The sequence below is a fragment of the Coloeus monedula genome (assembly GCF_965178545.1).
Source record: "Coloeus monedula genome assembly, chromosome: 2".
NCBI lineage: Eukaryota > Metazoa > Chordata > Aves > Passeriformes > Corvidae > Coloeus > Coloeus monedula.
The window spans coordinates 42,667,812-42,680,209 of record NC_138782.1 but is presented as its reverse complement, the minus strand read 5'-3'; the positions used below and the strand labels follow the sequence as shown (position 1 = coordinate 42,680,209).

At 42.8% G+C, this 12,398-nt stretch overlaps 1 protein-coding gene across 4 annotated transcripts in view; it reads left to right on the top strand.

The window, feature by feature from the left end:
- Positions 1-448: 448 nt before the first annotated feature.
- The window catches only part of PDE10A (phosphodiesterase 10A), a 178,786-nt gene continuing 166,836 nt past the window's right edge, over positions 449-12,398 (top strand). For 3 of the 4 annotated variants that reach the window (XM_082276918.1, XM_082276917.1, XM_082276916.1), the window contains exon 1: positions 606-1,679. In XM_082276918.1, the coding sequence (XP_082133044.1) occupies positions 815-1,679 (865 nt within the window). In that variant the 5' untranslated portion in view covers positions 606-814. Of the gene's footprint in view, positions 521-605; positions 1,680-12,398 lie in introns of those variants that run through there. The other variant, XM_082276919.1, reaches the window with a different exon arrangement.

Genomic DNA, 12,398 nt, shown 5'->3' with positions numbered 1-12,398 from the left:
GGTGAGTGGCTGTCAGTGTGCCAAGTGGTGGGAAAGGCGGGGGGGACCCGAAGGAGACACGTGTGATGCTGAGCGTCGGGGAGGGTCTGTGCATCTTCGCGTAGAAAAGGTGCTGGATGCCCTACAGAAACTGAGGGGCAGCTCTGGCGTCTCCATCCCAGGTACTGGAGGTCGTCTGCCTTTTAGTCTCAGCGGCTGGAAATATATGTTTAAAATAATGACACCGCATAGGGAGGATCTTTTCCTCGTGTTTCTCCCCGCTTTCCCTTTAGGTAACCGCTGTGCCGTAGCTCTCATGTGCGCGCCTAGCATGAGAGGAAGGGAGGGAGGAAGGGAGGGAGGGAGCCTGGGAAGCGCTGGCTCCGCCAGTGGGCGTTTTCTGGTGGCCGGGGCTGGTGCTGGAAGCGGCACTGCAGTGACTGTATCTGCCTCTTTGCAGGCGAGCGCGCTCATAAGGGGCAATATTTGCCTTGCTCGAAGAAAATACAGATTGTTGCCGTTTTCTTGCTTTGAATGCGAGGTGGGAGCATGGGGGAAAGCGGACTTTAAAAGGGGATTGAAACCGCTTGGCGGTCAGTAGCGCCCTGTCCCCTCCGGCCTAAAGGGGGAACGGAAATGTGAGGATTTTATGAGGGCGGGGAGCCGGGGTACGGAGGAAATACTGCCCGGGAGTTGCCGGAGGGAACGCAGGACCGATCCACGGTTGTCCCTTGTTTGGCTCCGTCCTTTTGCGGCTTCCCCTTTCGCTTTACTCCGGTATCTCTGCTAGACGTCCTGCCTTAAACTACCGCGAAAGGGAGGGAAGAGCGGAAGCATGTCCAACCCGGAGAAGCGGATCTTATCCCGCCCCTCGGCCCCCCTGGCTGCAGCACCCGGGGAAAAGCCCGGCTCCGGCAGCAGCCCGCTCCACTCCCATGGCCAGAGCGGTGGAGGTGGAGGCAGCGGCGGGTCTCCTCCTCCTCCCCCCGCTCCTGGAGGCGACTCGGCTCCCTGCAGCTCCCTCTCTCTCCTCCTAACAACCACCACCAGCAGCAGGAGCCGCTCTGCAGGCACAGCCTCCTCCGCCGTCTCCGCCAGCATCGTCTCTAGAGCGGCAGCGGCTCCTTTCTTCGTTCCAATCCCCTCCTTCTCCTCCGCTTCTCCATCTTCTTTTTATTTCTTGCCGCCGCCTCCTCGTTTCCCCTCCTCGTTTTCCTTTAACCTCACAAGTCTCCAAGGGAGGGAAGGAGGAGGAGAGGCAGCGAGAGCGGGAGGAGGAGGTGGAGGAGGAGGAGGAGGAAGAAGAGATGTTGGCAGAGCAGCAGCAGCAGCAGCTCACTTGATCGCCCATCCAGGCGGCAGTGGCAGGAGGAGACTCTTCTGTTCTTCCTCCATCCAGGGCTTGCTGCTCCGTTCCGCAGCCGGCGGCCCCCGGCAGCACCACTCCCGGCTCCTCCTCTCCCCAGCCGCCTCTCGCCCGTGGTCCTGCAATTCCCTCGGTGCTGCAGCAGCAGCAGCCCGCGGCGACGGGATCCGAGGAGGCGACGGCCCCGGCGGGAGCAGGACTCCTAGGCGGCAGCAGCGGCAGAGAGGCGCCTTCTTCTCCTTCTCGTCTCCCCTGCTCCTAGGGCCAGACATGGAAGATGGATCTAATTCTGCAAGCTGCTTTAGGAGGTTTACGGACTGTTTCTTGAATACAAGTAGGTACCGGAGCGCTGTGCCCGGCGACGGGTCGCGGGTGTCTCGGGGGAAGGCGAAGGGCTGTGTCCGAGGCTGGGTGCATGCCTTGTGGAAAGGGCATTTCTTTGTGAGTGGGGGGAAGGCGAGGACACAAAGGGGCCGTATACGTGGGGCGTGCGTGGACGCATGGAGGAGCGGCCGGGTGTGTATTGAGGATGCACGGACAAAGGGGATGCTCGATGTAATTGAGTGCTCTTTGTGGGAGCTGGCTGTTAACGCCTCGAGGATTTCGGCATCATTCCGGGATCAGATAGCTCTACGTATATGAATGTCAGTCTTTAGCTTGGTACATGCTTAATTTGCTCAGGAATGACACGTAGGGGAATGGAGACTGTCCCCCCCTACTTACTTGAACAAGCAGTAAGGAAGCATTATGGTATCGGCAATTGACAGAAAAGCGGCGGCGGAGGACCGAAAAGGGTGAAATGGATCGCTTCTTTCTGCATCCCCCGTCAGATCTGCCACGCGCGTTCACATTCCATATTTCTGATTCGGCTTTGGTACCGGGTGCCGCCTTCCCCTGGCCGTGGCTCGTTGTAAGGCGGGCCAGGAGTCCGAGAGGAAACATGTGCTCCTTGCTACGGGGGGCTGGCGCTGGAACGGGCATAGTGACCGGCTGGCGGGGGGGGGGGGCTGAATAAAGGGGGAATTGAGGCGCTCCACAAAGGCGCCCCGTAGCCAGCCGTTCCCAAACCCTGGCCGGCTCCCACCGAACCCGAACGCGGGGGAAGGGCGCGGGGCCGCGGTCGCCCCGTGCCGGCAGGCGGGAGTGGGGCCGGAGCAGCCGCTTGGCCTCCTCTCGGTGCGGGGCTCGGCGAGTGCCCTCCCCGTGCTGGCCGGGGGAGCCCGGCGGGAGCGGCCCGAGCCCTGAGGCGGGGTGTGGGAGCGAGGAGGAGGCTTCGCGTGGCACAAACTCCCCGTTCGCAGGGACGTGCGGCCCGGCTGCCCCTCGGGTGTCTCGCCCTCCCGCCTCCGAGGCGCTTCCCCGGCACGCCGCCCTCCGCCGGGTGGGCGCCGCGGGGCTGGGGTGGCCTCGGAGCGGCCGGGGCTTCGAGCCAAAACCTCCCGGGGTCTGGCTGCCCGTGTACCCCGCCAGCCCTCAGTTGTAGCGGCCCGCCGGAAAATGTGCTGGGGTTCGGTGTGGTCATGGGACTAAAGAATTTACAAGCGGAGCATGTATCAGGGCTGAAATAATTTTTTTTTTTTTTTCTTCTTGTCTAGTATTTTGATGCTTAGGGTGACTTCAGTCGGCTGTGGTTATATTTTCTTTTTGAGACAGCTTCTTAGTTTGTGGACCTATGCCTAAAGGTATCCCTAGACTTGAACTGTAATCTGTTAGTATACTTTGATAAAGGTGGCTTTTTGGATACAGGTAAACCACGTAGAGTTTACTGGGGGGAGGTGAGAAGAACTACAGAGATGTTCACTGAAACCTCGTTATCTGTTTTATTGCTTAGAGCTGTCTTGAGCACAAGAACCCGCAAGTGTGGTAGTACTTGTGTTCCAGGGCAGAGGTGAATAAAGATGATTATATATTTGCTGCACTGTCTTTTTGAAACTTTATTCAGTAGTTGATTATGTTACAGAGATACATACTTGTTTAATCTTGAGACCTGAAGGGCAGCCTAAGCTCTTCCAGTTTTAATTTGCTTTGTGTTTGGGAGAGGTAGAATGCTGCCATGAGTGTGGTATGATGCTGATGTTTTAAAATAAGTGGTCCTGAGAGCAACGGACTGAGGCAGGGAATGTGTATCATGTAGGGCAATTTACTCCTTGCTAGACCAGGAAAAAGATGATGTGGAAAACATCAGCTCTGTTCAAAACACAGTTTTAAAAGCAGTAGTGAATTCAACTTAAGCTATTTTATGAACTCTTGAACACAAGAAATTTGGTCATCTTTCACTGAATGTGACCTCTGACTGAAGATTTTCCGGCAGGCAGGAAAGGAGCAGAACTATTCTTTCCCCTGTGAGTTTATTGACGTCTAAGAAGACATGCAGCTTCTCTCTGTGGAAACACTTTTCCATACTCTGCAGCCTGCGCTCATGAAACTTTCAAGAACTCAAAAGTCTGATATTCTCTGCTCCTCTTTTGAGTGTGATTGAAACTGACCAATGGGCTCAAAAGGTATTAGTGAGGCCAGGCAGATGGATGGACAGACATCCACATGCAGTACGTATGTACATATGTGTACACTTCCCTCCCTCCTCGAGTGATTGCATAAATCTGATTTCCTTAGGAAACCAGGCTGAAAAATGGAGTGGAGGGAAGTCAAGCAAGATACTATTCAGTTCCAGTGCAGCTACTGCAGAGAGCACTTGTCCAGCTGTTTGGAGTACTGTGCACAGTCCTGGTTACAGTGCAGCTGGAAGGCTATCATTGTTTTGAAGAGGATGAGATCATGTAAAATAATGAAGATAATGTGCTGTGTCTCATAGCTTTTGTTTCCTGAATTGTATTTTATGTTCTAAATCATACCTATGTACATATATATGCTCTTTGACTTTAAAGACAAAAAAAGAGAGCCTAAATATTTTTGCAGAGAACCTGAGGAGTTCTGTAGGGAAGAGAATTGAGATGAATCCTTCTGGAAAGAAGATTTAAAAGTGACATAATAGAATCCTCAAGAGTGGAAAACAGTGAAATTGCTAGAGATGTGTTCTTCCTTCATCTCTGAGCTCTTTCAACTTACATGCTCTCCAGTCAGGATTTTGTTAAAAAGATTTTGTTTATTATTGTTATTATTAAAATTTTAGGTTCCGCAATACTCAGTTTGTGCCATATCTGGCTATTTATCTTATTAAAATTCGTAATGAAGCACTGGACTGCAGAAGCTTATGTGAGCTTCATGTGGTGTATGTTGTTTTTCTTAACTGTTTAAAGTCTTGGTGCATAACACGGTGCTTTAAGAAACTTTTAGTATTGAACATCCTGGATCAATACTCCAGTGGAGTTCTGTCATATTTTGAATTCTGCAAGTTACCAGGTATTCCAGTATTTCAGGTCTCTGGGAAATGTCTTACTTTTAGGGGAGCATCCCATCTTCCTTCCACATTCAAGGTCTTCTCTCATGGTGCAGGTGTAGCATATGTCATTTGTGTCCCATGAGTCTACTGGTAGGTATAAGTTCTTTACAGTATGTGGGCTTTCTGCTTGTCAGAGGATTAACAGCATATTGTTAGTATATACAGTTATCTTTTTTCTGGCTTTTTTAGTCCATACCTTCACATGTCACAGAGACTTTCTGATTAAGCAGCACTCTAAGAAAGAATAAACACAGTAAGATCTGTAAGATCAGTTCAGGAAAAAAATAGCAATTAAAATTCAAATAATGTCAAAAGTATTCCTGTTACTTGATCTAGTGGGAAAGTTAATCTTGTCTTGAATCTTGTTTTTCCCTGGTCTGTGTATTCATTTTTTTGCAGTCAGGGTGTTAAATGCTGATCTTCAGCAATCATCCCTTGTGTGAAGGTGGACAGAATTTTTACAATTAAATCATGCTTAAAATTTAGATGAGGTAAAAAATGGAATTGTCTCTGGTTTGCACCCCATGGATTCTGACTCCAGGTTAATTGAAAGCAAAATTATCACTAAAGTAGGATATAGTTATGGTAAGTGAAGTCATTCAACATCTCCCATCAGGACTGGTGTTTCACATTTTGCATTAATGTATAGGAGCACCATGTATCCCGGTCTGCAGCACTGCCATTCTATTTAGTGGGATAGCAGAACAATACATAGGGCAGACAGCAAGGAATGGCAGGGAAAGGTAATGAACACCATGCAAGCACAAGCAGTTAACAGTGGAGAAAGGCTTGCTTGGTCAGGTCAGGTATTTTTACAAATGGTTGTCTGTAAAACATGCAGTTCCCATTTGGAATATCTAATGTCCTGTTCCTTTGACTCCACAGCTCTGCTGCCTGTGTTTGCCTGATGTCTTGGGAGTACCTATTACTCATAAGCCTTGAGAGAGGAGGTAACACCTTCCCTGTTAACTCAGTAACCTTGCTCCTCCTGTGAGATGGACTGTGGAAGGTGTGATTATGCACAGTGGGATAGTTTAGATGAGTTGGGAGATGATTTCTTTTTGCCACTTGTGTGGGGAGGATGGCAGTTTATTTAATATTCTAACACAAGGCTGGCAACTTCATTCACCCCATTTGTGTCCTTCTCCCTTTTGCTCATGTTTAAGCCACCGTCATCAGCTGGACATGGTGAAAACCTGATGCGTAAAGATGAGTTTTTATTCAGCATGTACATGGCTTAGTTACTTGATTTTGAAACAGTCATATGAATGCTTATTTCCACTAATGATCTAGGCCATATACCTGGCTGACTTGCTCTTATATCATCTGTCGTAAAGATCAGTACAGCAGTAACATTTGTTTAGTTTAAGATTCTGTGCTGTATTCTAATACAAATATATTAACACCAACGTTCTCTCAATATTAGGAAATCATGGACTTAGTTCTAGACTCAGAAAGTTAAGAATGAGAGTCTGTAAGTGAGTGGATTTACGACTTGGAAAGGGCTTATGCAGCCTGTTGATTGATATTAACCTTACCTGTATTTAAAATTGTATTTCAGACTGAGTTTAGTATCAGGTCATTATTTAATGCTACTTTAAAAAATATTTGGATTTCAAGTCATTCTGTTTAATAATTTAGAATTTTTTTTTTGCTTGTTTTATAATATCATAATTTTTGACTGCTGGTACTATCATTGTATCCTAAAGGAAAGCTAAAATCATAAGTAAAAAATATTTAAAGAAAAAAGGCTGTTTGAGGTTTTTAAAATTGTTTTTATACTCCCTCTGCTGGCTGTTTCAAATACAAGTACCTGTACTCGAACACTGTTACTAAATCTGATTTTCTTTTTGCTGTTTTATCAAGTAAGTAGTAAAGTGTGTTGATTTCAATTTTTTTTTTAATAATTAAAAAAAAGTATAATTGTTAAATGAAGAAACACTATTTGCAGGAATGGGAAGTCTGGCACTTTTTTTTATTGAACAGTGTTTCCATTTTTGTTATACCTTGTATTGATTTTAACTCTTGTCCTAAAAACAATTGAATCTTTGTGTGTGTTGGTCACATCTTCACTAGTAAATTTCACAGAAATAACCATTCATATATTGTTCCAAAAGATTTGGTTAGCTGTTTCATTTGTTGTAACAAATTGACTGTCCAGCTTTGAAGAACAGCTGTGATAAAACCTAAGTAGTTATGATATGTTCTGTTAAATTAAAAAAAGGTAAAATCCAGTAATGAATTTGACTTACTTCTACATAATTAGCTACAATGCCACACTCAAAGTGTTCTGCAGATGTAATGAATAATTTCTTAAGGTACTGGTTTTGTTATAGTAGTGTACAATAGCGTTCATCCAAAATATTTATAGCACCCAAAAACTGTAATTTATGGGAGCTTCAGAGGTTATATACAAGGGTTGCTTTATATATTATAGAAATGAAGGCATTGCATTCCCCATGAGTGCCAATTATGGCTAAAACAGTTCAGTATTTCTTGTTGGTATTTCTGCTAAAGATCTGGCCTGCTCTGTAGTTTGTCCTCGCTCGTGCTGGTGCTTGGCTTCCCACGGCCAGAGTTTGAAGAGTGCCTCCTACTGTTTAGCAGCTCTGAGAGTGCTGCTGTCTTTGCCATCTGAAGGCTCTCGCAGCTCAGCCTCGCTTGGCTTGGGGATGTGACAAGTTGATGCAGTTGAACCTGACAACTGTGTTGAATCAAGTCTCAGCTTTGAGCTCTGCTATTAAATGATGCAAGGTTTTTTTCTTTCTAATTTGTTTCAAGGTGAGGACCCAAGATTTTCATCCTGGCAGGTGGGCTTCCCTTGCCATCCTTGTCCCCTTTTAAAAGCTTGTGAGAAAGTGTCATATTTCTGTGGTTTCTTCATCACTTCTTGTCAAGCTGTCATAATCAGTGTGGGAGGAACCAGCCTGGCTGGTGTTTATTGAAGACTTTGGCTCCTGCTATGCCAGACAATGTAATGTTGTGTTGCACACTCAAATGAGGCAGTTCAAAAGGCAGGTAACAGACTCACCACCATGACTTTGTTAACAAATGAACATTCCAGAATGCTCATGATGTGTTTGCTTTTGCAGGAGAAGGACAATCTGGTTAACAAGTTCTAAATTTTTACCGTAAAGTTGTGCATTAATCTTTACTTTTTTGCACTCTATGAATACTTTATTTAAACACTGAAGTATGCTAATTATGTCTTAAAAAAAAAAACAAAACAACCTTGGAAAGAATATGAATTAGTTAAAAAAATGCATCACTTACGAAGAACACTTTTATTTGCAAATTCTTTTAATGAATCTTTTCTCAGTGATTTATTGCTGCAGGAAGCTTTCTTAAGTCCATCTCCTAAGCACCTTGTCACAGGTAGCATTAAGAACAAAAACCAGTTTTTACAAATTTCATGTTCTTTTGGAAAACACATTGATAACAAGTTTTAGAGATTTTTAATAATAAAATCTCACATCATTAAGACATGCCAAATCTTACGGCTCAAAAGGACTAGAGTAGGGTCCATGTTTCAGTGTATCAGTTATCACAATATATCACTTGAAGACTTTCTGAAGTAGTTCTGGCTCAAGAATACCAAAAGAGAAGGCTTGTGACTATTATTCACTGCCTTCAGAGAACCCATAGTAATGTTATTGATATCTAATTAAAATATTAATAAAAAACCTCAATGTAGAAGCAGCAGTAGTAATTCTTTGGTGCTGGGACCCAAAGGAGAGATTGTCAGGGTCTGAGACCAGTTACTCCACCTTCCATCTGAAAACTGTTAATGTTTTCGTTAGCACTTATTGATCTAATTTCTTGTTTCTTCATTATCAACCAACTCCCATGCAACAGTGCTGTACTTCTCTTAACAAAGTTTATTCAGCTGGTAATAATTTCAGCATTCTTCCTTCCTCTATCCTTTCACTTGCATCAAAAAGAAATCCCCTAATGTCAAGCCACAAATACTTCCTAAAGGAAACTTTTGCATATGAAGTTCTAATAACTTTGTACAGAAATATCACATCTCTAATCCTTCTGACCCATTCATACCCAAAGTAGCAGGTATTTGTAGCTGCTGACAAGCACTGCTATACTTACCTTAGTAATACTGTTTGCTTTGCTTCACCCTGTGGGGAAGCTTCCAAATTGGCAGGAAAGAAGCCACTTTCTTTGTCATGTATATTTTAGTAGCATTTCTGCAACACTGTGGTTCAGAGAATAAGATGTTTATCCTGAATTATGGTGGCTAAATATGCATCCTTTTTATTCTTTTATAGTTTTCCTAACTGCCTAGTTTTTATATCTCCATTGTATTTCTTCCATAGTGACTTATTTTATTTGCTTCCAAACTGGATAAAGCTACTTCTCTTTCTTCTAAAGGTCTTTGACTTAGTCTTAAAAAAAAAAAAAAAAAAAAAAGTGTCTCAATATTTCACTAATGATTTTTTTTTTCCTAACACATAGCAGTTAAGTTTGTGGTAACTCATTATTTTACTTACACTGGGTTTTTTTTTTTGTGTTTATATTTTGGTTTTCTTTCATGCATATACAGATACCTTGGCAGCTTCTCTAGAGTGAATTATTTTTTGGAACATAGCTCTGTCGGATGTCCTTTCTTTGCATGCCTGTCTTTCAGTTGTATCTGTAATTTCAGCTGTATATTACTTCCCCCTTGTCCACCCATAAGCTTATTTTAGCTGATGTTTCCTTCTTGATTGCTGAATTGTGTTGATTTTGTTTCTTCCTGCAGTGGTCTGGTGTCTTATACTGTCCTTTTTACAGTGTTTTTGTTTTCCCCAACTACTTTTGTTGCGTGAAGGCACTATGGTACTATTATTCTTCTTCTGGTATGGTTCACTTAAACAGTATTGTCTGGATTTTTTTGGTAAGAAGAAATTTTGCTTGGTAGTTTGAAAATGCTCACGATGTGTTCTGTATTTGCAGTGACTCATTGTATTTCCTAATCCGCCACTGTCTGCCCAGCCCTAAGTGTGATGTCAGTAGAAATTTTTTCTTGCTTTTTTTTGAGCACACGTAGGACTGATGAAAGTTACTGTTTGATGTAACAGGAAACTGAACTCATCTGTTCTCAAAACAGGCACTGCCTTAGCTAATATGCTCAGGTTTCATCATGCCAGGCTTCCGTGTCTCATTCTTGAGAGCAAATCACTTTCTTGTGGATGTGTCTCAATGTTTCTGTTTCTTCAGACTTCAGATTTCACCAATAGACTCCTGAGACAACTGCTCTTGGAATCTGCTTTTTCATGGATCTTGAGTGTTAAATGTAGTTCTATGGCCTCATTATTATGAATGCAAGAAAGTGTTGGGATTAGAGGTGCTGTTTTGAGAAGTGCTTTGAAAATATCAGAGTATGGGTGACCTGCAGTCTCCAACGTTTATAGAACAGTGCATTCCCTGTACAACTTCTGGCTTAGCTCTTGTGAAGGTGGAGAGAACAGCATCATTTGGCATGCTGCAGGAACTTTCATAGACTCTTTGTGGGTAGGAATGTCCTTGTAGATTGAGTTTTTCTTTCAGACCTTTTTTTGACTTTTGTTGGAGCTATATGCAATGCTTACGCTTTTTGAACTAAGCACAGAGGATGTGGGCTTGAGCTTTAGTCCTGTCTATTCTGCTTAATTTTTAGCATGCTCCTTGGTCCAGTTTAGGCTGAGGCCTAATTGCATGCATGTTGGGAGTAAGCAAAGGCAGACTGTTCCCAAAAAGCACTGGGAATTATGCTTGCCTCTTTGGACCTCGTGAAAGGAGAAGAGTTTAGCTTTGCAGACGCAAGCTGTGTCATGCCCCTGTACTTTGTAGCTAAGGATCAGGCTGTGGGCTGTTTTAATTACTTGTTTAGGGACACAGCTCTATGGACCAGCAGAGGAACCAAACAGTCTAAACTGTTTGTGGCAGTAGGCAGACCTTGTTTCTACAGACCAGGTTCTCCTAGGGAATGAACTACAGGTTCTACAAAGTCCTGAATGAAAGATGCATCCAGTGAATAAGGGACCATATTGGAGGACATGGGTTGCTGCCTGAGTCAGCACAATTATTTATATTTTCTCTCTTTGTTTCCTGGACTTGCTGCTTTGAAAGGATTTTTGGAAGTTGTGACTAAAATGTGTATGTGAATGTTCATAGGAGAACAAGAAGACACTAAGTTGATCAGTTGACAAAGATGAATGAAGTGTGTGTGGTGATATCACATATCTTAAGTTAATGAAAGATGATGGAGACTTGTCCATCTAAGACAGCAGTATTGAAGGGACAAAAATCAGAAATAGAACAGGGAGAAGACTGGAATGGTAAGAGGAGTTTAACATATTTATTGCTCAAAGGAATGCAATTACAGCAGAAGAAAATGTTCATCCTTATAGGGAAAGCTATTTATAAACTTTAAGAGGTTTCTTTTGGGGTAGATGAAAGGCTTGATATGTAAATATCTCCCAGGAAATTATCAAATTTCAAGGGAATCTCTTCAATGAAGCATAAGATTTGACTGAAGTAAAAGATTACTGTTTTTTAAGTGTGAGTGTTACTTTTCTTTTTAATGTCACAAATGCTTTCTTTCTGCTTAACTATTAACTTTTTTCTCCTTAGTAACAACATAAGTGTGCCTGGTGAATATTACATACTTTATGAATGTACTAACAAATAATATTTTAATTTTTCTTTATTTTTGCAGCTTAATATTATCTTCATGAATAAACCAGCTGCTATTTGACAATCTTTTGTTTATGCCAGCTGAGAATGTCCTTTACCATTGTTTTTTAAGGTCGCTCTGAAAGTTCTGCTGTTTTACCCCATGTGGTTTTAATTTTCTTTTTTTTTTTTTTTTTTGAATGATTTAATTGTAGTTTAATAACTTATCCAGCTTGTTCCTGCTTTTTTTTCCCTAACAGTTTATTAAAGTGTAATTCTGGCTACATGTAGAGCACATGCCCTTCTCTGTCTCTTAACATGAATGGCCTTGGGTGGCTCTGGCTGTGGATATGTTGTGAGTATAGCTAACATCACTGTGGTTGGCTGCTTTGATGATGGCGACCTTGTACTTGTCCATGACAAGCCTTGGTTCTTGTTTACCAGATGATGTTGCAGGTGTTACCTTCTGATTTGACTGCAAAGCTAATTTTTTGTTTGCTTTTGTTCATTCAGCTGTCTGTACTTCTTTAAAAAATATGTTGAACTACTCTCTTAGCACTTTGCAACATCTTGTCTTAACAACTTGTGTTTGAATCAAAGCAACTAGCCGTTCTGCTGTGCCAAGAAACACTTTTTTCCAAGCACTTCTAAAAAGGAGGTTTATGTTTCTCTTGTTTCACAATTCTTTTGCTGTTTATGGAGCTGAAGGGAGGAATGGTAAGAAAGTTGAAATTTGCTAGATATATCAAAATTGAAAAGAGAACATGAGAACAATTACACAGTTATATTGAGCAATATTGGAATTTTTGAATTCTTTTGCCAGAACATAAATTGTTAAAGCTTAAGCTTTGTTTAAATATAGTTCTGTTCGGAACTTCGCTTTGGAAATTAAACTGAGTTGACAAACTGATTTTAAGTCCTCTACAAAGACTTTAGTATTGGCTTAAACTCATATGATTTTCGTACGTTTTAGATGTCAGAGATGATCTCTGGCAAGTCTACTAA